General features: G+C 47.5%; 1 protein-coding gene across 1 annotated transcript in view; it reads left to right on the top strand.

Moving 5' to 3' along the window:
* The first annotated feature begins 1,403 nt into the window (after nucleotides 1–1,403).
* Nucleotides 1,404–23,279, top strand: part of LOC144723686 (serine/threonine-protein phosphatase 2A 56 kDa regulatory subunit gamma isoform-like) — a 47,913-nt gene continuing 26,037 nt past the window's right edge. The window contains exons 1-4 of the mRNA XM_078602606.1: nucleotides 1,404–1,614; nucleotides 13,725–13,790; nucleotides 19,419–19,638; nucleotides 22,840–23,039. Coding sequence (XP_078458732.1) covers nucleotides 1,612–1,614; nucleotides 13,725–13,790; nucleotides 19,419–19,638; nucleotides 22,840–23,039 — 489 coding nt within the window. The 5' untranslated portion in view covers nucleotides 1,404–1,611. The remainder of the gene's footprint in view (nucleotides 1,615–13,724; nucleotides 13,791–19,418; nucleotides 19,639–22,839; nucleotides 23,040–23,279) is intronic.

Below are 23,279 nucleotides of genomic sequence, written 5' to 3'. Positions count from 1 at the left end.
AGTGTGTACTATGTAACATGTAGTAGTAGTGTGTGTACTATGTAACATGTAGTGTAGTATAGTAGTAGTGTATGCAGCGTGTAGTAGTAGTATAGTAGTGTATGTAGTGTAGTGTATACTATGTAACATGTAGTAGTAGTGTGTGTACTATGTAACATGTAGTGTAGTATTGTAGTATTGTAGTAGTAGTGTATGTAGCGTGTAGTAGAAGTATAGTAGTGTAAGTAGTGTAGTGTGTACTATGCAACATGTTGTAGTAGTAGTGGAGTAGTAGTGTGTGTACTATGTAACATGTAGTAGTAGTGTAGTATAGTAGTAGTAGTGTATGTAACGTGTAGTAGTATAGTAGTGTATGTAGTGTGTGTGTACTATGTAACATGTTGTAGTAGTGTAGTAGTAGTGTATGTAACGTGTAGTAGTATAGTAGTGTATGTAGTGTAGTGTGTATATCGTGTAGTAGTAGTATAGTAGTGTATGTAGTGTGTGTGTATATCGTGTAGTAGTAGTATAGTAGTGTATGTAGTGTGTGTGTATATCGTGTAGTAGTAGTATAGTAGTGTATGTAGTGTGTGTGTATATCGTGTAGTAGTCTAGTAGTGTATGTAGTGTGTGTGTATATCGCCAGCGAGGGGTGCGGGGCCCGCGAGCGCCGTGCAGAGTCGGAGCCGCCCTCACGCCGCCCGCGGAAGATGCCCAACAGGGGCCAGAAGAAGAAGAAAGTAGGTGGCGAGTCGCGCCGACAACGCGGCCCGCCCGCCACGGCCGCTCTGTCGCCGTTTCTCGAGGGGAGGGGAGGGGGGTCCTCTCACCGCCAATCCCGCGGGATTGGCGGTGGTGTTGGGGCGGGGGGAGCGACCGCGGCTGCTCCCCGGGGCCCCTGGGGCTTGTCTCATGCGGGGCCAGGCCAGGCCGCGGGGCCTGCCCGGCCAGGCCGCAGCCGCCGCTGCATTCCCCAGCGCGCACGGGCGGCCGCGCGCTCCCCATTGGCTCAGCGCGCGCGCTCCGCCAATGGGATCGCTTCCCGCGCGGGGCGCGTGCGCGGCTCGGGCCAATGGGAGCGCGGCGCTGGCGACGCTCGGCCTCGTGCGCTCTGCGAATTGTGGAGCGGTGCCCCCCCCACCACCACACCCCCCCCACTACACCCCCCCACTACCCCCCCCACTACACCACCCAGCCCCCACTACCCCCCCACTATCCCCCTACACCCCCCCACTACCCACCCCCCTTCCCACTACCCCCCCCACTACCCACCCCCCCCACTACCCCCTCCCCCACCCCCCCACCACCCACCCCCACTACCCCCCCACTACCCACCCCCCCACTACCCCACTACCCCCTCCCCCACCCCCCCCCACCACCCACCCCCACTACCCCCCCACTACCCCCACCCCCCACCACCACTCAGTCACTGCCCTCTTCCCATTGCCGTCGCTGCTGCTGCCGCCGCCGCCGCTTTGTAAACACATGGCGAGGTCCGGGCTCTGACCGCCGCGGATAAAGAGCCCGGCGGTCGCGGGGGAGGAGGGACGGGGGTGGCTCCTTGGAGGCCGCGGCGGCCCCTGCGGTGGGGAGCGAGGAGCAGGAGGAGGGGAGCGAGGAGGCGTCCACGCCATGGTGCGGGCGAGTGGCTGCCGTGGCCATGGCCATTGTTGCGGCCTTTGTGTTGCTGCAGTCTGCGCCTCGAGTGCGCCCCTCTCACATCGCCGCCGCTGCCGCTGCTGTTGTCGTCGTGGTTGTCGTCGTCGTCCGCTAATCTCGCTAATTGTGACACGAAGGCTCGAGATGGCTCACAGGCCGCGCCGTTGTCAGAGCGCGCTATTGTCCTGCACTGTACACCGCGGGGCTCGCTCTGGAGCCCGGGACGTGTTCGTCTTACACTGGCGCCCTCGCGGATACATTGTGTGGCTTACTTGCTAATTGCGCGCGATCTTATTAATTCCGTGGAATGTGTCGTGATAGAAATGTGTTCTAATGTGTCACGATGCACCGCGTTCAGTACTGTGTGCTGTGTACAGTACCGAGCTGTATTTTCTTTATGTTGTGCGTTGAAAAACAACAACTTTACCTCGGGGATCTTTACACGCCTACTAATCATAGCTGAATACTGGGGGGAGGAGGGTTAATTGCACGGTTTTTATAAACATTTGTTATTGCACATCAACAACACGAAGCAGTGTGCGTGTCTCGTACATTGTAATTAATGTCGCTATTGTGCACCATATATGGTTGCTTGGCACTAATGAAATCAACATTGTTTAAGTGTGTGTGTTCATACACGAGAAGGAAAGTGTGAAGGTATTACAGGATGTATATACATCATTAAATTATGGTTTTATACATCCACATTAACACACAATACTGTGTTAATGTGGATGGCACTACACAGTAAAATTGTGTTAATGTTCGTTTAGTACACAGTACTGCGTTAATGTGGATGGCACTACACAGTGAAAGTGTGTTAATTAATGTATGTGTAGTACACTACTGCGTTGATGTGTCCGACTGAATGTGTGTTAATGCACGTGTAGTGCGCACGGTATTGTTGTGTGAATGTGCTGTGTGCACACGTGGACCGGTGGCTGTGCTGCAGCTCACACCGTGTCTGTCTCTGCGGCTGGGTTGGCAGACCGAGCGATGTTGTTATCAATTATTTTTGTTAGCTGTTGTGAAACATTTAATTCTGAGAGAGAGAGGGAAAAAAACTGCTATTCAGCAAAGTTGTGCCTCTGTTCAACACCATTTCTGGTCGCTAATTACAGCCCCCTAAAACACAGCTGATGGCTTCAGTCAGGTCATCGTGGTGATCGCTTTACGAGAATCGTCGGTGTTGTGTGTGTGATCGAGTCTGGCTCACGGCGTTACATTACATTGCGAGTGATGGCAGCAGTGTGTTTCGTTCGATTAAAAACAAAATGCCATAGCCGAGGTCTGTTATCCCACGACGAGATGGCTTCGGTAGTTTTATCGTGGGCGCCAGTGATTGACTACTTAGACGGTCCTTAGTAAAGCACTGTAGTGAGTGCTCGTGTCCCTTGTGTATGCGTGGAATGTTTTACAGAACAATGATGTGACCCTTGACGTCAGAGCTTGGCGAAACTTAATACCAGTTATCTACTCGTGGACGCCTCATGAATGTTATATAGACAATTACTCTAAGCGCTTGTGTGTGTTTTGAATGCGGTGTATGGGGGTGCTAGTAAAAGCTGAGTTAAAAGTACACCGCTTTGAGTTCAGTTCCTGGCCACGGCTAACATCAGTGGGCGAACGATATGTGAATCGGCCGTGGGTTCACCCACCCCTTTCACCAACCCGCTACCACCCAGCGTGGAGTATATTGGTCAAACAACCCCAGTGACCGTCACGAAGTGGAGAGGCCTTCAGCGGCAGATTGACAAAGGACAGTGAATTGTTGGGTTATTAAATCACAGGATCGTGAAAGGTGGTTGTTGGGTTAGGGAGGCCTCCATTCAGCTAGAGAGTGATTCATGGCTGATGGGCCAGGGCTGTGGGAACGAGAGACCGTGGGATACATCCGGTCTGCAGGTTAATTTCTTGTTTTAAATAATTGGTGTCACAATTAGAATTAGAAAGAGGGCCCCTCTGCGAATTTAAGATGAAGCGAATCACTTAACACGCACGTCTTAATTACATCTTCGTGTTGAGCATATTCCCTTTACAGGCAATTGAAGTGCAATGGCTGGGGGTGAGGTCAGGTGGGGGTAGAATGGGAGTGGTGAACTTTCAGCATGGCTTCAGTGAGTCCTGCAGTATACATACACACACGTACATCTATCTACCGTGTATCTTATTTCTTTTTCACCCCATGTATATAATAAATACATATTTCACATATATAACCAGCTCTAATTTAATCTCCATTCTGAATGCTTGTCTCTTATCTCATACCTGTGCCTTTTGTGAATATATCTGCTATTATGACTGATCTCCCCTATTAGCTAACCTAGCTATTATGCATTCATCTGTCATAATATGTATATCAAGTGACAGTACGTAATGTGGGTTCTCTTTACAGCCTGTAGCTTTAGGCATGGATGTCAAACTGGCCCTCGGTGGAAAAGATGTTGGGACCTCTGATTGCAACTCTTGTGTTATGCAATTTAACACTGTTCAGCAGCATAAAAAAAGTGAAAATGCATTTTAATCAGGCTCCCTGGTGCAGTCTCCAACTCTGATTAACCCTTTCCCCGGCCTCTGTGTGAGTGTTGTGCAGAAGGGCCGTTGCCCATAACATCATCGAGCACACCGTCTTCCTTTTCAGACCACAGTGTTATTGACGAATGTGAGTTTCGGATTTTTGGTGTGTTAAATTGATACCTGCCAAACTCTGACCGTCGCCTGATTGTTGGTTTACTCTGCAACACTCAACCGGTTAGTGCTGAACTAGTTACGAATTGGCACGTTTTGTTTACGTGACAAACCTTTCTAATTGGCTGTGTCGAGTGGTGGCGGGTTTAACGACACATTTATATTCACGCGATGTAACCCAAAAACCTCTTATGGCCCTGCCAAGTGTTAACTGCACTACAATTGCAGTGCCTAGTGTTTACTGCACAGTGTAAAAGTGAACGGTTTCTAAGCAGTACGTGTGATGAGGCAAATGGGACTGATTCTTCAAATCGTTTTTGTCTTTTGCTTTTTTAATAGAATGATTCCAGAGGGTGCCGTTCCACAATTGAGGCGTTTGGTTTCTGTGCAAAACCCTGGGAGAATGGGACTACCCCTTGTACGCTGGTACCTCTCCTTTGGTGATGTTCCATCTGGCAGCTTTCCGTGTTGTCATCCTGTGAAGGACATTTGTTACCTCTGCAGGTGGGACAATCTGGAATATCAACAGAAAGCGCGTTTGCTTCCTGGTGTACTGTATATGCATTGTTTTTGTTGTAAATATCTCTGCATACATTTCCTGCATGAGGTTTATGACCGTTTCCATAACGTGCTATGGGTTCTTTTAGCTCTCCAAGGGGAGAGTACTTATGATTTATCAATCATCGACTTCCGTTTTGCTGCTCACGCACCCATTGCGTGTTGTTTAGTCTTTCCTCGTTGGTAATCGTTTTACAGAGTTGTGTGTGTTCTGTTTTTGACATTTTTATCCCGTTTTCAACTCACATTTTCTCACCTTCACTTGAACCATCTATTACAATGTTCGTTCTCGTGGTCATGTATCTGCTATAAAGACGGGCCATTGCCTGAATGTCACCTAATGAGATATATACACATCCATTTAAGGTAGCAGTGTTTATGATAAATTATTTTTTTTGTCCATTTATTCAAAGTGGTGACATCCACTTAACCATTTAACTTTTCTAGGTATTTGAATCCATTGCTTAGAACCAGTGTAAATCACATTGCTGTACATCCTCAACCGTAACTTTGATGTTGCCTTGTTCTTATCTGGCAATATTAATCTCTCGCATCTCACCAGCCATCTCACCAGCCTTCTTGTATTGAACTTGCTGTGGATCGAGACATCTCCGACAGTCTGTGAGAATCGAGTTTTCCATTTCTGAAGTCTTTGGGCACCTTTATGTCCATCTTTATTAGAAATATTAATTACCTTAATGTCCCCCTGCTTGTTGTGAACTCTAGTAGATGTTGGCTTTCCACATTTCTTGATCAAGTATACCAAGCATCCTCTCATATCTGTACCTTTTACCTAGCTATGCATTGAGTTTATGCTCATTTGATTGTTATACGGATGGTCCCATTTAGGCAGCAGCCCAGATGTTTTACAAGCGAAGTCTGTGGTGCCGTGTGCACGTCAACAATACAAACTAACGTATCAATATCACAGAGTATGAGAACAGGGTCCTTAATGAATATTGCACAACTAACAAACGAGGAGAGATGCGGGTCGTGCTCGCTCCTGGAAAATCCGAGTTGAAGCTAATCTTATTTCCTCATGAGAAACAAATGTAAATAGGGGAGGTTAGGTTCCTGGGACGTTTTCCGTCGTGCTTAAGAATACTGGGCGACGACCCCGGTGCTGGCCTAGGACACAGTTTGGTTAACGCTCACTGGTGACGGTTGTGGAGCTCGCTTGAGGTGGAGTGAGGTGTTGAAGTGTCTGTGCTCGCCGCCTCGCCCATCGTTAAAATGTTGTGCAGGTTGCTGCGGTGCTTAAACCTCTCAAACCACCCTCGAATGGCTGTGAACGTCACCTCTTGGTTTGATTCACCACCCCTCAGCCTTGTAAGTCCTCAAAAATATGTTGTGCCTTTGCCTGGATCACCTGTAAATTGAAAGGAATGTGGCACTGATTTTGATCTTCAATCCACACTGATAACAGGCGCTCCATATTTCTGCATGCTTCTTGAGCAGTTCACTCTTGAGCGGTTCACTCCAGCAGCACTTAAAGGTGTTCCGGACTGTGCATTGCTTCTGGTAATCCTGACACTCGTGGCAGACCAAGCACAGTGGCAATGTCCACAGCTCTATCTCCTGCTGAAAAACGCCAGAACTATTCTTATTTGATTTGTAGTGTGATCACCTTCCTACATTTATTGACGCTTGAAGAAAAGAATCACTTCTTGGTCTTTTAGCACTTATGTTGGTATTGTATTATATCGCTCAGCCGCGCAGCTCAAGAAAGTAATTTGGCGTTAAGCGAGGGCTTGCTGTACTGTATGCCTGCATAGAGATACACTGTGCAGGGAGGGAGCATTGCCTTGCAACGTCTGTGCCGATCAGCCGCTGACAGTTAGAGGGATAACACACGACGTTAAACGTTTACGTGGTTAGTAATTAACCGTAAACTTTGTAGCAAAACAACATTGAACGGACCGACATTAAGCGAGGATCGCCTGTGTTTGACAGTCGTAAAGAGAACACACGTGAATCAAAACAAAAACCGTGCAAATATAATGAGAGCAAGAGGCACCAGCAAAAGTTAGAAACAGGTGGAAACAAGCTTTATACTTTAGGCTAATGCTGAAAAAAACTCGTGAATCCACAGAGACGGTGCGAGCATGTGGGAGCAAGATGCGCCAGATAAACTTGAGGCAGAGGTAAAAGTGAGCCCTCTGTTTTGGCCTAATAGGAACATAAAGAGGGGGAGTTAAAGGAGGGGGAACCAAGCTGTAGATGAGCGGCAAGGATATTCCAGAAACGCGGAGCAGCAATGCTGATTTTTCTAACCAAACAAAGTTTTAGCAAATGGAAGGCACCTCTTTTAAAAGTGGCCCTTAAGGTAATTGGTGGGTTTATTTAAGAGTTTCAGAGGAACTTTAGGATGCGGACAGCCCAGTGATGGTCTCTCCAGATATCCGGGGGTGGGGGGGCGGTGGATTTGAGTTGATGTACAGGTTGCAATGATGAGTTTTATAGGGGACATCAATGGCAACATTGAGAGAAAAGTGGTATCATGGAATGATACCTTTTAAGGTAAATAGTGTCACAATAATCAAATATGGGCATTAACTATGTTCAGACGGAGTCGAGGTGGAGTACAGCGTTTGTTTCTGTGTAGGATTCCAATTTTGTTTTTGCTCTGATTGGCCATGTGGGCAATATGGGTCTTGAAAGACAGCTTCGAGTCCAGAGTCACGACGATATCCACAGGTGGTGAGGCAAATGTGGGGCAGCCAGAGAATATCATAACTTTGGTCTGTTTAACATTGTGGACCAATTTTTTTAGGACATTGAGTTGAAGTTAAAGATTATCAAAGTCAAGTATGACATGCTATTGTAACTCATCCATGGAGTTTCCAGAGGCCATTGGGGTGGTGTCATCTGCAAAACGGTTAATGGCAAAGTGCGGATTAGAGGTGCCTTAGGTGGTTGACGTATTTGTGGCGTTGCAGTGCGCTTCGACCTCGTGCGGGAATCGAATGCATGATTTGATGATGCTGCTGTGTTCGCAGTGGGGCACAAATAGTGAGGTATGAAACATTCGTCAATAACACTGTCTTAAAATGAAAAATATACAGCATAAAATACGACGTTTCATAGCACATCAAGAGAGAAGGGTCATTACCTGAAACGTCGCCTATTATATTTTTACGGCAGCGTTATTGATTAATGTGAGTTTTTAGAAGATGGTGTATCTAATGATACATTTGGTCTACTTTCTGCTTTTACTTCATTCTGTACTATACCATATACCGCATGTGCACAGGTGTATATGAATATGCGTACAAACAATGCATGAAGTTCATGTGCATAGGTTTTGAAAGCAACGTGGTTTTTAATATGTGACATGGATCAGAAATGTGGATAAGAACAAAGAACATAGAACAGAGGCTGAAAGTGCATAGTAGTGGAGCAGAGATGCATAATAGGGATTATCCCGAGAGACGTGAAGGTGAACACGTGAATCGGAGGGCAAACATTCTAAATATCGTATAGGCAGCCCTCGCTTAGCACTCCTGGAGAAGTGAATGCTAATCGAATCGGCACTAAAAGGGGTCCTTATACCGTTGCATATATGGGGATGCGTTCCCGACAGCGTTAATTCTTTTGTATGAGCAATATACGAGGGCTTTTGGGTTTTTGTAATAGTGCTAAAATGCAGATGGTAAACATGTAATTAATAAAAAAGTAATATTATGTACTGTACTCAGGAGTACATTCTACTGTAGTCTTCATACAAGGCAGCGGTAGGAGATGAGGTTGTGGGAGCAGCTGCTGCTGCTGCGCTCCCAACCCGCATCAATCTCAGAGAAGAGCTCCAGGACCTCCCTGATGGTCTGAGTGATGGCCTTCAGCTACATTTTTGTGGCGAGGTTTCTTTCAGGTAGAGCCTGAGACTATCCTGGTCTCTTGAATTCTCACCTGTCAAATTGCGCTGTAGTAACACTGAAAATAAAAATCTATTTTTTAGTTTGTAATCGTGACCATGAATTGTGGTGATTGAATCGCGGGGTGGGTGGTCGGTTGCTGATTGGCTCCGTGTACGGCGTTCTCATTGGCTGAGCGAATGTAAACAAAGTTGGTCACCGGTGCATTTCCTCGCCCGCTGCCGATGTTCGTTCTTGCTCCTAACACTTTTGAGTGTAAGAATTCCATAGAATTGCAGTGACGACATCAGCTGATGTGCATCAGCAAGATGGGTTGTTGTGAGGAACGACAAGCAATGTGGCAGCCTCGGGAGCCCTTCATGGAACTCGCTAGACAATGACTGGTGATGATATATACCACACAATGCAAATGTGCATCAATGTGTTATTTCGAGTGTACTATGTGAACTACAAACGTGTATCCGTGTTTACGTGTGTGCGAATCCCCAAGCGTAATTATTTGGCGCCGCGGTGGCGAAATGTTAACTCCCTCACCTTGTACGCAGGAGGTCGTGGGTTCAATCTCAACCCTGACGCTTGTATATTTGGAGTTTGCATGTTCTCCCCGTGGTCGCAGTGAATTTTTCTCCATGCCCTTCAGTTTTTCCCTCCACATTTGTAAACATGAGTTTAGAGTATTGGCTGCCATAAATGTGTGGCCAAGTCACTTCTGAAAAAAAGCTCCATAGCTCAGTGGGCCTTACCTGGGGAGTCCATGGAGCCCCTCATCCAGAATTGCTCATATTACCGCTTAGTGGCAAGTCAAACGTTGTCATCTCCCACGACAGGAATGTAGAATTTCCACCACTGGCTTAAAGCTGCCGACAGAGATGAACATTTCCGCGTGCGCTTGTGAGCATCAAGACACGTTGGGTTTTTGAACGCACAGAACAGCTCCCCAGTTGTGCATTCGTGGCAGGCGTGGTGTGAGGTGAAGAAGCATGCCTTATGTAACTCGTTGGTCAGCAGAGCCTCACATGGTCACGCCAGGGAAAGACATCACGGAACTTCTGCAAGAGTCGATTAGTTCGGCCTCCTCACCCGCAACTAACACTTGCCTCCTTTATTCTCTGTAAAGAGTGGGTGGTCACATGTCATCCAATAAAGTGTTGGTGAAGTGAAAAATGTAATTTTAAATGTTTTAATGCATAGGACGAGTTAGTAATGTCGTTGGAGTGCTCGACTCTTCACAATGAGCCAGATGGTCGTGACGCTCGCCTCTACATCAGCACTGTGGAGGCCAGGGTTGGTGGCTCACTCTGCTTGTGGAACTCCTTCCCGCGGGCGTCAGTACCTTACCCTTTCTCGCCAGGAGAAGGCGGTACACAAAACATGGACCCCACCTTTTTCATCTGCATGGGATAGAGTGTTGCCCCCTCGCACGCTTGGGTTTTCTCAAGCTGCTCTAGTTTCCTCCCACATGTAAACACTCATTAACCTTTTCCCGTTCCGAGACAACCTCAAATTACGGGGCAGGTCCTGGTCACCGCTCAATCTCGGACAGCACAAGCAGTTCGGCATTAATTTTATTTACCGAGGAATAGCGCCGTTGTTAAACATACTGCACTCACTGCAGAGAACCGTATCAACACGACTGCACTCTACGATAGTTGGCGCCAAACTGTGCCTCATCCTCCTGCATGGCCTTGTGGGAGCCTCCGTGCCGATAAACTTATTTTATCTTACAGTTCTGTTCCGATTGCATCCTGATGTCGTACACGTACATCATCGGAACAGAATCGAAAGAGATACTGATGAGATACATGTACGTCATCGGAATGGGAAAGGGTTAATTGGCTGCTAATAGCAACACCTTGATATATAGAGGGTCACAGAGATTCGGGGGGGGGGGGGGGGATATCGTGCCGGCTCACTTCCTGGTTGTCGTTCCCGCTCGTTTGTGGTTCCTTGCACCTTCATAGTTCTCGCTCTTCGAGAGTTAGCAAACACTGTGTTCGTGTTACAGGAATGCATTATTATACGTCTCGTAATCAGCAACATTTGAGTTCAAATCCCACCCAGGGGTTTACTAAACCCATCATCCTCTAGGTTTTATATGGTTTGCACTTGTTATCCGATATATGATATTGAAAACCAAAATATGGATTTGTCTGAATTTAATTGAAGCCAGATTTGCACGTAATGCTTCTTGTGTGGTCACAAATGGCTGTGTGGCTACGACTGCCGATGTAGCGATTCTTCTGTTAAAATTGATTCTTACGCTCGTGATACATCCATCCAATAGTGCACTTAGAATTAATTATTGACGTCACATTGCACTTGTGACTGGTGGTTGGACTGTACGTGTCACTCTAAAAACACATTCACATTCTTAGTGGAGGTATTACTTGGATTTAGCACCTTTCAAAACCTCCAGAGACAATCTTCTATATGCATAGGTTCAGAAACAAAAGTTAAAACATGTCGTCGTCGTCCCCCCCCCCAAATATGGGGAGGGGAAATTGGATATTGTTAGTTATTCAGCGACTGAGGTGGAAATTCCGAAAAGTTTTCCCTTTGACCCGCGAATGATGTTTCCGTTCTACCAATTTCAATAGCTAGGTAGTAAGACACATGCCCCATTTATAAATCATACAACAGGCAGACATGTTTTGTGTACAGTTATACCCCGATCTACGTCTCCCCCTTTGGCATCGCTTTGTAAACATGTCACTTTATTATTTACGCCGCTCCTCGATTTGCGTCTCCTCAACCCACACTTTGTTGAGAAGTATCATCATCTGTCCCATCTCGTATCTGTCGCCTCTCAGCCTTGGCCTCTACCTACCCTGTAGACGAACTACTTTGCATTCCACATTAACAAATGTACTGTAGAGTGCAATATATTATTGAAGTACGGTATTTTGGTATTTTTTATAGGATACTGAATCTTATCGTACCCTGTATCATTTGTGTTAAAGTTTACTGCTGTACACTGGTGTGTAATTGTTTGTAATTCAATGTAACGTGAGCACGTCTATGATGAACACATGGCATGGCTTCACCGTACCCGCCGCTGTCTTTGTTTAGCTCTCGGGAGCGTGCAGACGACGATTGCTTTGATTGACGTCGTTTCGATATTCGTCGCCGCAACTTTCAGGAACACATCCCCGACATAAACCGGGGTATTACTGTATCTCGTTTTTCGCAGCTCTTGCATTGCCGAACAATATTGTGTGTTTTTCTCATTATCTTAGCATAACAGTGATTGTTTTATTGTAAATTAAATCCCCTGCCATGCTATCACGGCTAGCAGACCTCAATGTGTTTATCTCCTGAGCATATTACCACATGCAAGGATCACTATGGGGTGAATGAACACTCTCAATGTAATGCATTACCACACATTTCAATAGTCTTGCCTCAATTTAATGAACTCTTAATACATCATTACTACACCTCTCTACCCAGGAATTCCTAAATTAACAGCCCCCGCGAGATGGTAACTACCTCGCCTGGTATGCAGGAGGCAATGGATTAAATCCCGACCCTGATGCCTGTATATTTGGAGTTTGCATGCGTCTCTCCCCATGGTCCCGTGGATTTTTCTCTGGGTGCTCAAGTTTTCCCTCCACATTTAGAAACAACATACATTCAGAGTATGTGGCTGCTATAAATTTTCACATAAGCCACTTAATTGGGCTATCATTTGTGGCCAGGTCGCTTCTGAAAAGAGCTATATAGCTCAGTGGGCTTCACCTGGTAAAATAAAAAATACTTTAGATAGTTTTGTGTCCTGCCAAGTCTTTTCACAGCTGGGAGCAACATTGCTCTGTGTAATCCCAATTGAGTAATTTGCAGGTAGTGTTTTGGCATTGGAATGTTTTGGCCAATACCAATTTTTTGCGATGGGAGGAAACTGGAGCACTGGGAAGAAACCCATGCAGAACAGGGGGAGAACACACTCACACACACTCACACACTCACTCACACACTCACTCACACACTCACTCACACACACTCACACACACTCACACACACTCACTCACACACTCACACACTCTCACACAGACTCACACACACTCACACACTCACTCACACACACTCACACACAACAACAACAACAACCGCCATTCGCCACTAAATGGCGGTGACGTCACCACGACGCTTGTACCAGGCCATGTGCACCTTGAGGCCACGTGAAGTGTCGAACGCCCGCTGGCAGGAGGTCACGGTGCAGACCCAGGTGCCATAGGTCGACTGACCGAGATGACTGGCTGATGCACCACCTGTGCCCCCTACTGTACCAACTTGCTGTGCTTTAGCCACCCGGCACTCCGCTCGTTGTTGTGAGCGTCGCTCCTCCGCCCTCCGTTGTTGTTGGAGGGCGACTGCCTCCAACTACCCAGTAGCGTCCTTCACGAGCCTCCTCCACAGAGGCCTATCTTGACACCGCTGGTACCAGTCATCGGCAAGTCCACTCAGCTCCACGTCCTCCTGTACCACATCACTTCATCTCTTCTCTAGCCCGTGCCATGCCCGTTTAGCCCCCTCGATCCAGCCGAACAAAAGCTGTTTAGGCATGTGGTGGCTGGGCATGCGGGCTACATGACCCAGCCAACGCAGCCTTGCCTGCCGGAGGAGCTCACCGATGGGACTTTGCCCAGATCTTTCAAGGATTTGTGAGCTCCTCACACAATCCAGCCTGGTTAAACACAGGATGGATCGTAGGCAGGCCAGCCTAAATGTTTCCAACCGGCGAAGACGCGCACACACACTCACACACTCCACTCAGAAAGGCACCTGAGCTGGGCATTCAACCCAGTCTCTTCTTGCTGTGAGGCAGGAGTGTTACCACTGCACTACCCTGAATCCTATCCATATTATAAAAATTTGCATACTATTCTTTTCATACATCTTTCACAACGGTGATTTCTCTCTAATACCATCTCTATTATCTGTTTCCTCTCTCTCTGTCTGTGGCAGGAGCCTGCGAAAGCCTCTAAGGATGGGAAAAAGTCGGCGAAAGAAGCTCCCGAGAACACAGATGAGGTGGGTCCCGCCGAGCCCGAGACCCGGTCACCGGCATTCCGCCCAGTCTCGCAAGCTAAGCAAGGGTTTGAGCCTGGATAAGTGCTTGGATGGGTGATCGCAATGCACAACCGGGCGCTGTCACCTGTGGGCCTAGCGTGGTTACGTTGTGGGGGCAGCAGATAGCGGCGGCACAGTGAAATACACCGTTGTGCTGTACTTCTATTCCCCCGTCGTGTGCTTCCAGTCTTCACCGACACATAATTACCGACTGGCGTGGCCAAGTGCGGGCAAATAAGCTGCACGACCAACATGTCGTGGCGAGGCCTCATCCAGCAGTGGATTGACACGGGGGCGTTGTACCTCGTTACACACCCCTCATATTAATGAATGCCGAGTTTAATTTGAACGATCGCTTCAAGTGGCCGGCGATCTGCGAGACAAGACTGAGGCACTGTGATGAGACAACGGTTCTTTATTGGGTTAGAGGCGAGGGGGTTCGCCATCGCGTGAGAAGATGGTTGCATTGGGTCAAAACAAATTATCCCTTCCATGTGACTTGAGGATTCTGTGTCGTATGAGATGAGGGCCGCTTAATGGACGAGGACTCGACATGTTGACAGCGTTTTTGACAAATGTGAGTTTATTATTAAGTGTGCTTGTGTACCAATGCCAAAGCAGCATCACAAAATAATGTTTCGTAAAAAAATTAGAGCAGCATTTGGTAATGGGGATGAGGTAGCTTCTGTATTAGTTTGGTCAAATGTTCTGTTGTGAGACAAGGGACCTGTATTGGATGAGTCAAGGTTTCACTGTTCAATGTCAACAAGGCTTTCCATTGTATGAGATTAAGGTTCTTTATGGATAACAAATATAAATTAAAAACAATTAACACATTTATAGTAAGCTGATGGTATAAACTTTTTCCCTTTTTCAGAGTAGAGGGGAGAGGCATTGACTCTGTTAGGGTTGGAGATCACACTGGTGCCTTGAAAAAATAGTACTTGGTTCATGAGCAGTCATGAGTTTCTTTTGCTGATGTGAGGCTTCTATATGAAATGACACGAGGTAGATCGGCTCTATTGGATGAGACGAGGTTTCTGTATGGGATGAGATGAGGGTTCTGTATGGGATGAGAGAGGGTTCTGTATGGGATGAGATGAGGATTCTGTATGGGATGAGAGAGGGTTCTGTATGGGATGAGATGAGGGTTCTGTATGGGATGAGAGGGTTCTGTATGGGATGAGATGAGGGTTCTGTATGGGATGAGAGGAGGGTTCTGTATGGGATGAGAGAGGGTTCTGTATGGGATGAGATGAGGGTTCTGTATGGGATGAGAGGAGGGTTCTGTATAGGATGAGATGACGGTTCTGTATGGGATGAGAGAGGGTTCTGTATGGGATGAGATGAGGGTTCTGTATGGGATGAGAGGAGGGTTCTGTATGGGATGAGAGAGGGTTCTGTATGGGATGAGATGAGGGTTTTGTATGGGATGAGAGAGGGTTCTGTATGGGATGGGAATAGGGTTCTGTATGGGATGAGAGGAGGGTTCTGTATAGGATGAGATGACGGTTCTGTATGGGATGAGAGAGGGTTCTGTATGGGATGAGAGAGGGTTCTGTATGGGATGAGATGAGGGTTCTGTATGGGATGAGAGGAGGGTTCTGTATGGGATGAGAGAGGGTTCTGTATGGGATGAGAGAGGGTTCTGTATGGGATGAGAGAGGGTTCTTTATGGGATGAGATGAGGGTTCTGTATTGGATGAGGGTTCTGTATGGGATGAGAGAGGGTTCTGTATGGGATGAGGGTTCTGTATGGGATGAGAGGAGGGTTCTGTATGAGATGAGAGAGGGTTCTGTATGGGATGAGGGTTCTGTATGGGATGAGAGGAGGGTTCTGTATGGGATGAGAGGAGGGTTCTGTATGGGATGAGAGAGGGTTCTGTATGGGATGGGAATAGGGTTCTGTATGGGATGAGAGGAGGGTTCTGTATAGGATGAGATGACGGTTCTGTATGGGATGAGAGAGGGTTCTGTATTGGATGAGAGAGGGTTCTGTATGGGATGAGGGTTCTGTATGGGATGAGAGGAGAGTTCTGTATGGGATGAGAGGAGGGTTCTGTATGGGATGAGAGAGGGTTCTGTATGGGATGGGAATAGGGTTCTGTATGGGATGAGAGGAGGGTTCTGTATAGGATGAGATGACGGTTCTGTATGGGATGAGAGAGGGTTCTGTATGGGATGAGAGATGGTTCTGTATGGGATGAGATGAGGGTTCTGTATGGGATGAGAGGAGGGTTCTGTATGGGATGAGAGAGGGTTATGTTTGGGATGAGATGAGGGTTCTGTATGGGATGAGAGGAGGGTTCTGTATGGGATAAGATGAGGGTTCTGTATGGGATGAGAGAGGGTTCTGTATGGAATGAGAGAGGCTTCTGTATGGGATGAGATGAGGGTTCTGTATGAGATGAGAGAGGGTTCTGTATGGGATGAGATGAGGGTTCTGTATGGGATGAGAGGAGGGTTCTGTATGGAATGAGAGAGGGTTCTGTATGGGATGAGAGAGGGTTCTGTATGGGATGAGAGAGGGTTCTTTATGGGATGAGATGAGGGTTCTGTATTGGATGAGGGTTCTGTATGGGATGAGAGAGGGTTCTGTATGGGATGAGGGTTCTGTATGGGATGAGAGGAGGGTTCTGTATGGGATGAGAGGAGGGTTCTGTATGAGATGAGAGAGGGTTCTGTATGGGATGAGAGAGGGTTCTGTATTGGATGAGAGAGAGTTCTGTATGGGATGAGGGTTCTGTATGGGATGAGAGGAGGGTTCTGTATGGGATGAGAGGAGGGTTCTGTATGGGATGAGAGAGGGTTTTGTTTGGGATGAGATGAGGGTTCTGTATGGGATGAGAGGAGGGTTCTGTATGGGATAAGATGAGGGTTCTGTATGGGATGAGAGAGGGTTCTGTATGGGATGAGATGAGGTTTCTGTATGGGATGAGAGAGGGTTCTGTATGGGATGAGAGAGGGTTCTTTATGGGATGAGATGAGGGTTCTGTATTGGATGAGGGTTCTGTATGGGATGAGAGAGGGTTCTGTATGGGATGAGGGTTCTGTATGGGATGAGGGTTCTGTATGGGATGAGAGGAGGGTTCTGTATGGGATGAGAGAGGGTTCTGTATTGGATGAGAGAGGGTTCTGTATGGGATGAGGGTTCTGTATGGGATGAGAGGAGGGTTCTGTATGGGATGAGAGAGGGTTCTGTATTGGATGAGAGGGTTCTGTATGGGATGAGGGTTCTGTATGGGATGAGAGGAGGGTTCTGTATGGGATGAGAGAGGGTTCTGTATTGGATGAGAGAGGGTTCTGTATGGGATGAGAGGAAGGTTCTGTATTGGATGAGAGAGGGTTCTGTATTGAATGAGAGAGGGTTCTGTATGGGATGAGGGTTCTGTATGGGATGAGAGGAGGGTTCTGTATGGGATGAGATGAGGGTTCTGTATGGGATGAGAGAGGGTTCTGTATTGGATGAGAGAGGGTTCTGTATGGGATGAGAGAGGGTTCTGTATGGGATGAGAGAGGGTTCTGTATGGGATGAGAGAGGGTTCTGTATGGGATGAGAGAGGGTTCTGTATGGGATGAGAGAGGGTTCTGTATGGGATGAGAGAGGGTTCTGTATTGGATGAGAGAGGGTTCTGTATGGGACGAGGGTTCTGTATGGGATGAGAGGAGGGTTCTGTATGGGATGAGAGAGGGTTCTGTATTGGATGAGAGAGGGTTCTGTATGGGATGAGAGGAAGGTTCTGTATTGGATGAGAGAGGGTTCTGTATTGAATGAGAGAGGGTTCTGTATGGGATGAGAGGAGGGTTCTGTATGGGATGAGAGGAGGGTTCTGTATGGGATGAGATGAGGGTTCTGTATGGGATGAGAGAGGGTTCTGTATTGGATGAGAGATGGTTCTGTATGGGATGAGAGAGGGTTCTGTATGGGATGAGAGAGGGTTCTGTATGGGATGAGAGAGGGTTTTGTATGGGATGAGACCAACCAGGGTTCTGTTTGGGATGAGACAACCTGCAAACTTCAAAGTAAGCACATTAGTTGGTGATGCTGCTGCTTTGACACAATTAACAAACTCCAAACATTCGTCATTGACACTGGCCTTGAAAGGAAGAATATAATCCGCAATATTTCCGGCAGTGGCCCTTCTCATCGCACATAACTGAAGCAAATGTTTAGGTGCTACGAAGAAGGACCATTGCCCAAAACATCACCTCGTATATATTTATTTTTAAGCGACAATGTGACTTTGTGTTTGGGTTGTGATCAAACAGTCGCTTCAGCGGCTTCAAACGCAACGCGTGATCCAGCAAGGCAGCGAGTGAAGTCTTCGCCCTGTGCCAGGGGCTCGGGGTGGCTGCCTTTGGAAATTCTTGGCCTTGTTTTTAGTTTACACCTCGCCAGCCTCCATATAACCACCAGAAGGACCCGCGCTGTACACACGCACGCACGGCCGGTGATGGCGGTATCGTTGCAAGCACGTGCCGTTCACCGTGCGGTTAGCGACGCCTATCAAACTTTCTGACCGTTGTGACAGACGAGAGAACGTTGCGATTATAAAGCAGAGCGGCCAACGGAGAGGACCTTCCTGAGAGTGACCACCGAATAGACGGGGCCAGGTGGATGTGACATCACTGGATTGTTACACATGGTTGGCGTTGTGAGGCCTTCATTTACAGCAACGGATAGACAATGATGGTGATGATGATGGCTCCGGGTTGCCATCAGAGATGAGTGGCTCTTGTATGTATATACGTATGTTGAACGTCTTTCACACCGTACGTAGCCCGCCATGGAAGTGCAGGGATAGGACAACAAACTAAACTAAAAAAAACTGTTCTTAAAGAAATGAAATTTAAATTCCTATTTAAAAGTGCAGATTTCCAGTAGCTTCCTAATATTGGAAGGAAGAGCATTCCAGACAGCTGCAGAAGCGCATCTGAAAGCGCGCTATGCTGTGACCATTTTTGTTCGATGATTAGCCAAAAGCCGTTGCGAGGATGACCGGAGTTCGCATGATGGTTTCTGCTCCTTGACGAGATCAGCAAGGTATTGTTGTTCATTTGTGGCAAGCACTTTGTGTAATCAGCACAACACTTGAGTTTGACTTGGATCATGAACAGTAAGAATGAATAGTAACAGGAGGCCAATGGATGTGTATGTGTTTGTCGGAAGCAGTAGTGTAGCGTTTGGTGCACTGCGCAAGAGAACCTGGTGACCCGAGTTCGATTCCCGCTCACGGCCAACACCAGTGACGATTAATTATCTGAACCAGTTATTGGCCTCTCCGAGGTCGACTCCGCCTCAAATGCATACCTCGTGCAGTGTGTAAACATCGCCACTAGGGAGACAAAGGTGGCCAGGTGTGGTGTTGGCCACCCACCCCTTCGTGTGACGTGTGCTTGCTAACAAAAATGTTTGTATGATGTGGAGCAACTAATTTCTTTAGAACTGGTTTGTGTTAGTTTGTGGTCCTTCCCCCGCACCTGATTAGCACGGTTTTCTACGTATGGTGCGAAAGGAGTTCAACATACGGTCTGTTAAGGCTATACGGGGGGGTGGGAATCTTTGTCTTTGCGCGTGTCGCCACTCAGGCAACGGCAGCATCAGCGGCTGCCGCTGCAGCTGGAGGGAGCGGCAAGAAGCCCAACAGCAGCCAGACAGCGGCGCCACCTCCTCCGCCGCCGCAGACGCCGCTGAACAAGGTGAAGTATGCGGGGCCCCCGCACATCGTCAAGAAGGAGAAGCGGCAGAGCTCGTCGCACTTCAACGTCAGCAAGGACCGCGAGCTGCAGAAGCTGCCGGCGCTCAAAGGTGAACGCGCGGCCGTCGGCCTGGCCGCTGCCTGGCCGCTGCCTGGCCGCTGCCGATTCGATTGCGTTTTGAGAGTGTTTTCCTCCTGCTATACATTTCCACGTGATGTAGGCCGCTTTCGTCGAGCTATTGTTTGTGATGGCCGGGTCACTTCTGAAAACCAAGCTACACAGCTCGGTCGGCCTTAACCTGGTAAAAGAAGAAAAAATGGTTTTTAGTTTAGATTGAAATCTAAAATAAAAACGAATTGTTTCTTTACTCATTGTTTATTTTCTTTACTACTCTCCTTTACTGTTCGTTGTGCATGGTTGCACTTTATTTTGCGCGCGGTTCCAATTTTTGTTGCTCAATTGGTGTTAGCCGCAGAGGTCATGACATTTCAAACTAATTTTTTTTATTTTACTATGTTAAGCCCACTAAGCTATATAGATATTTTTCAGAAGCGACCTGGCCACAAATGATAGCTCAACGAAGTGGCTTATTTGTAAATGTATAGCAGCCAAATACTCTAAAACGCGTTTGATTCTAAATGGGCAAGAACAAGCCGAAAGATCCGGAGAGAGACACGCAAACTCCAAGTATACAGCAGCAGCAGGCCTCAGGGTCGAGATCGAACCCACGACCTCCTGTATACCAGGCGAGGTAGTTAACATCTCTTCACCACTGTCCCGTTCTGCTGTTCTGTGCACTGATGCCTACTATATTGAGGGCAATAGATATTGGCATGTAAAATAGATATATTGATTGATTCCGCCCGCCAATGTCACCGTTGAGTCACAGCTGTAGGCCCACGTCCCATCAACATAATTTCTTACGCGGTTCATGCAGGGAATCACTTTATTCATGCTATTGTCAAAAAAAAAACTTGAACATTCAATTTGGAGGCTGCACAGAGCGGAGACGGTGATTTTGCTTGTGGTCTCTATGGACGGACCTACACGTCCAAGATTGTTCTCCCACTCGCATACCCATCTGCTAACTAACCCTCTTACTGATTGGCTCTTCGCTAACGTGAGACTCTTTTGTTAAGTTCTAGCTCTGACCCGCACAGTAGCACTGGCTTCACTTTTCTGTTAAACACCAGTCACATGAGACTAAATTCACATTTTTTATCTTCCATGTTGTCTATAGATTATCTCACGGTACAGTGCGTTTATAATGAATAAATCAGTGTCGTGTAATTTGAACCCTGTCCCTTGTGTTGGTATCGTATTGCTTAAATAGGGGATTCGAAACATACCCATCTAACCATGTTGCATAAACCTTAACACATCTACACACACATGTATGCACATATGTTCAGTGCATGTGACCTAATGGCCATTGAGCCAGTTTGCAAGGCCTCAAAAGTCTGATTCACTGCCGCCTTAATCCCAACATTCAGGGCTCTATTCTGATTCTCTTCACGCCAAGTGGGCTTCAGTCAGGCTTGGTGAGGTGTAGAGGAAGACCCAACCCAGAAGACGGAGCTTATCCTGTGTTTGTGCACTCGGGGTGACATTCTATTTTATGCCACTCCCCTGCACTGTAATGCAGAGCCAATGCAGTGATGTCGCTGGAGCGATGCAGCTGTGCATGTGACCATGATTTGAGTCCCTTTTCTCATGATCAAAGCTTAATATGTGTGTTGGAGACCCTGGAGCACACAGTCTCGGTAAATATCTGTGAGATTAATCCGGTTTGTATTGGGAATGCGTCTTTGAGGGTGCCCTGGGTCCCATTTCTACAATACAAGTGGGCCAGATGCCGGTCTTGCTGGGATGCAAGATATCGTCCCTCTTTCCCCCATTACATTGTCCAGTGAGCTCACTTTTAGCAGATTTACACAATTGCAGTCCTACTCCCCTTAACCACTACACCACAAACCACTACACCACAAACCACTACACCACAAACCACTACACCACAAACCACTACACCACAAACCACTACACCACAAACCACTACACCACAAACCACTACACCACAAACCACTACACCACAAACCACTACACCACAAACCACTACACCACAAACCACTACACCACAAACCACTACACCACAAACCACTACACCACAAACCACTACACCACAAACCACTACACCACAAACCACTACACCACAAACCACTACACCACAAACCACTACACCACAAACCACTACACCACAAACCACTACACCACAAACCACTACACCACAAGCCACTACACCACAAGCCACTACACCACAAGCCACTGCACCACAAGCCACTGCACCACAAGCCACTGCACCACAAGCCACTACACCACAAGCCACTACACCACAAGCCACTACACCACAAGCCACTACACCACAAGCCACTACACCACAAGCCACTACACCACAAGCCACTACACCACAAGCCACTACACCACAAGCCACTACACCACAAGCCACTACACCACAAGCCACTACACCACAAACCACTACACCACAAACCACTACACCACAAACCACTACACCACAAACCACTACACCACAAACCACTACACCACAAACCACTACACCACAAACCACTACACCACAAACCACCGCATGCGACCACTGAACCTCGCTAGTGTACGAGCTTTACAGTAAATAATCACTTCTCATGGCCGGGTGACATTTAAATTGCCACAAAACAACAACCGCAATAGCCATTTATGCGCCCAAAATGTAAGGATGTCGTGACAAGCAAAACCCAGCCTTGATAGATACTCGTTGACAGCACTTGCCCATACAGTGTCTGTCTGAAGGGTAGCTGCTCGCTAACAGCACTTGCACCTACTATTTTCAATTAAAAACTATGAAACTAAACTCTTTTATTTTACCAGGTGAAGCCCACTTGGCTATATAGCTCTTTTTTCAGAAGCAACCTGGCCACAAATGATAGCTCGGCAAAGTGGCTTATCACATGCACATTTATAGCAACTAAATATTCTTAAAGACATTTCTAAATGTGGAGGGGGAAACCAGAGGGCCCGGAGAAAAAATCCACGCGACCACAGGGAGAGAGACACGCAAACACCAAATATAGAGCAGGCATCAGGTTCGGGATCGAACCCCCGACCTCCTGCGTATCAAGCGAGGGAGTTAACATCTCACCATCGCGGCACTCCTCCAGTCTGTCTGGCTGAAGGGTAGGTGCTCGCTCACAGTACTTGTCCGTTGGCTGAACCGGTGGGGGCCGCTGCTGCCCGCTCGTGTGTTTCGTGCCCTGGTTAGATGCGTCGGCGGCCGAGCGGGAGGAGCTGTTTGTGCAGAAGCTGCAGCAGTGCTGCGTGCTGTTCGACTTCGTGTCGGACCCGCTCAGCGACCTCAAGTGGAAGGAGGTGAAGAGGGCGGCGCTGAATGAGATGGTGGAGTACATCACACACAGCCGCGGCGTCATCACCGAGCCCATCTACCCGGAGGTGGTGCACGTGGTACGTGGCTCGCTCACTCGCTCGCTCATTCATTGATTATCATGCTTTTTGTATGGTGCAAGAAAGAGCCACTGGCTAGTTTTAGCCAATGATGTTCGAAAGCAGTTGTATGGCTTCAAAGGAATGTCAGGTGAATTTCCTTCGGAGACCTGCAGTGGGCAGTTGTTCATAACGTGGGTGACAGTCTGGATTTCACTAAAGTCGTAAATTTGTGAATCCATTATTCGCAAATGTAGGAGG

Source organism: Lampetra planeri, chromosome 18 (genome assembly GCF_965212315.1).
Source record: "Lampetra planeri chromosome 18, kcLamPlan1.2.h2, whole genome shotgun sequence".
Lineage (NCBI taxonomy): Eukaryota > Metazoa > Chordata > Hyperoartia > Petromyzontiformes > Petromyzontidae > Lampetra > Lampetra planeri.
The sequence above is the reverse complement of the archived record's forward strand: the minus strand, read 5'-3'. Positions and strand labels throughout refer to the sequence as shown.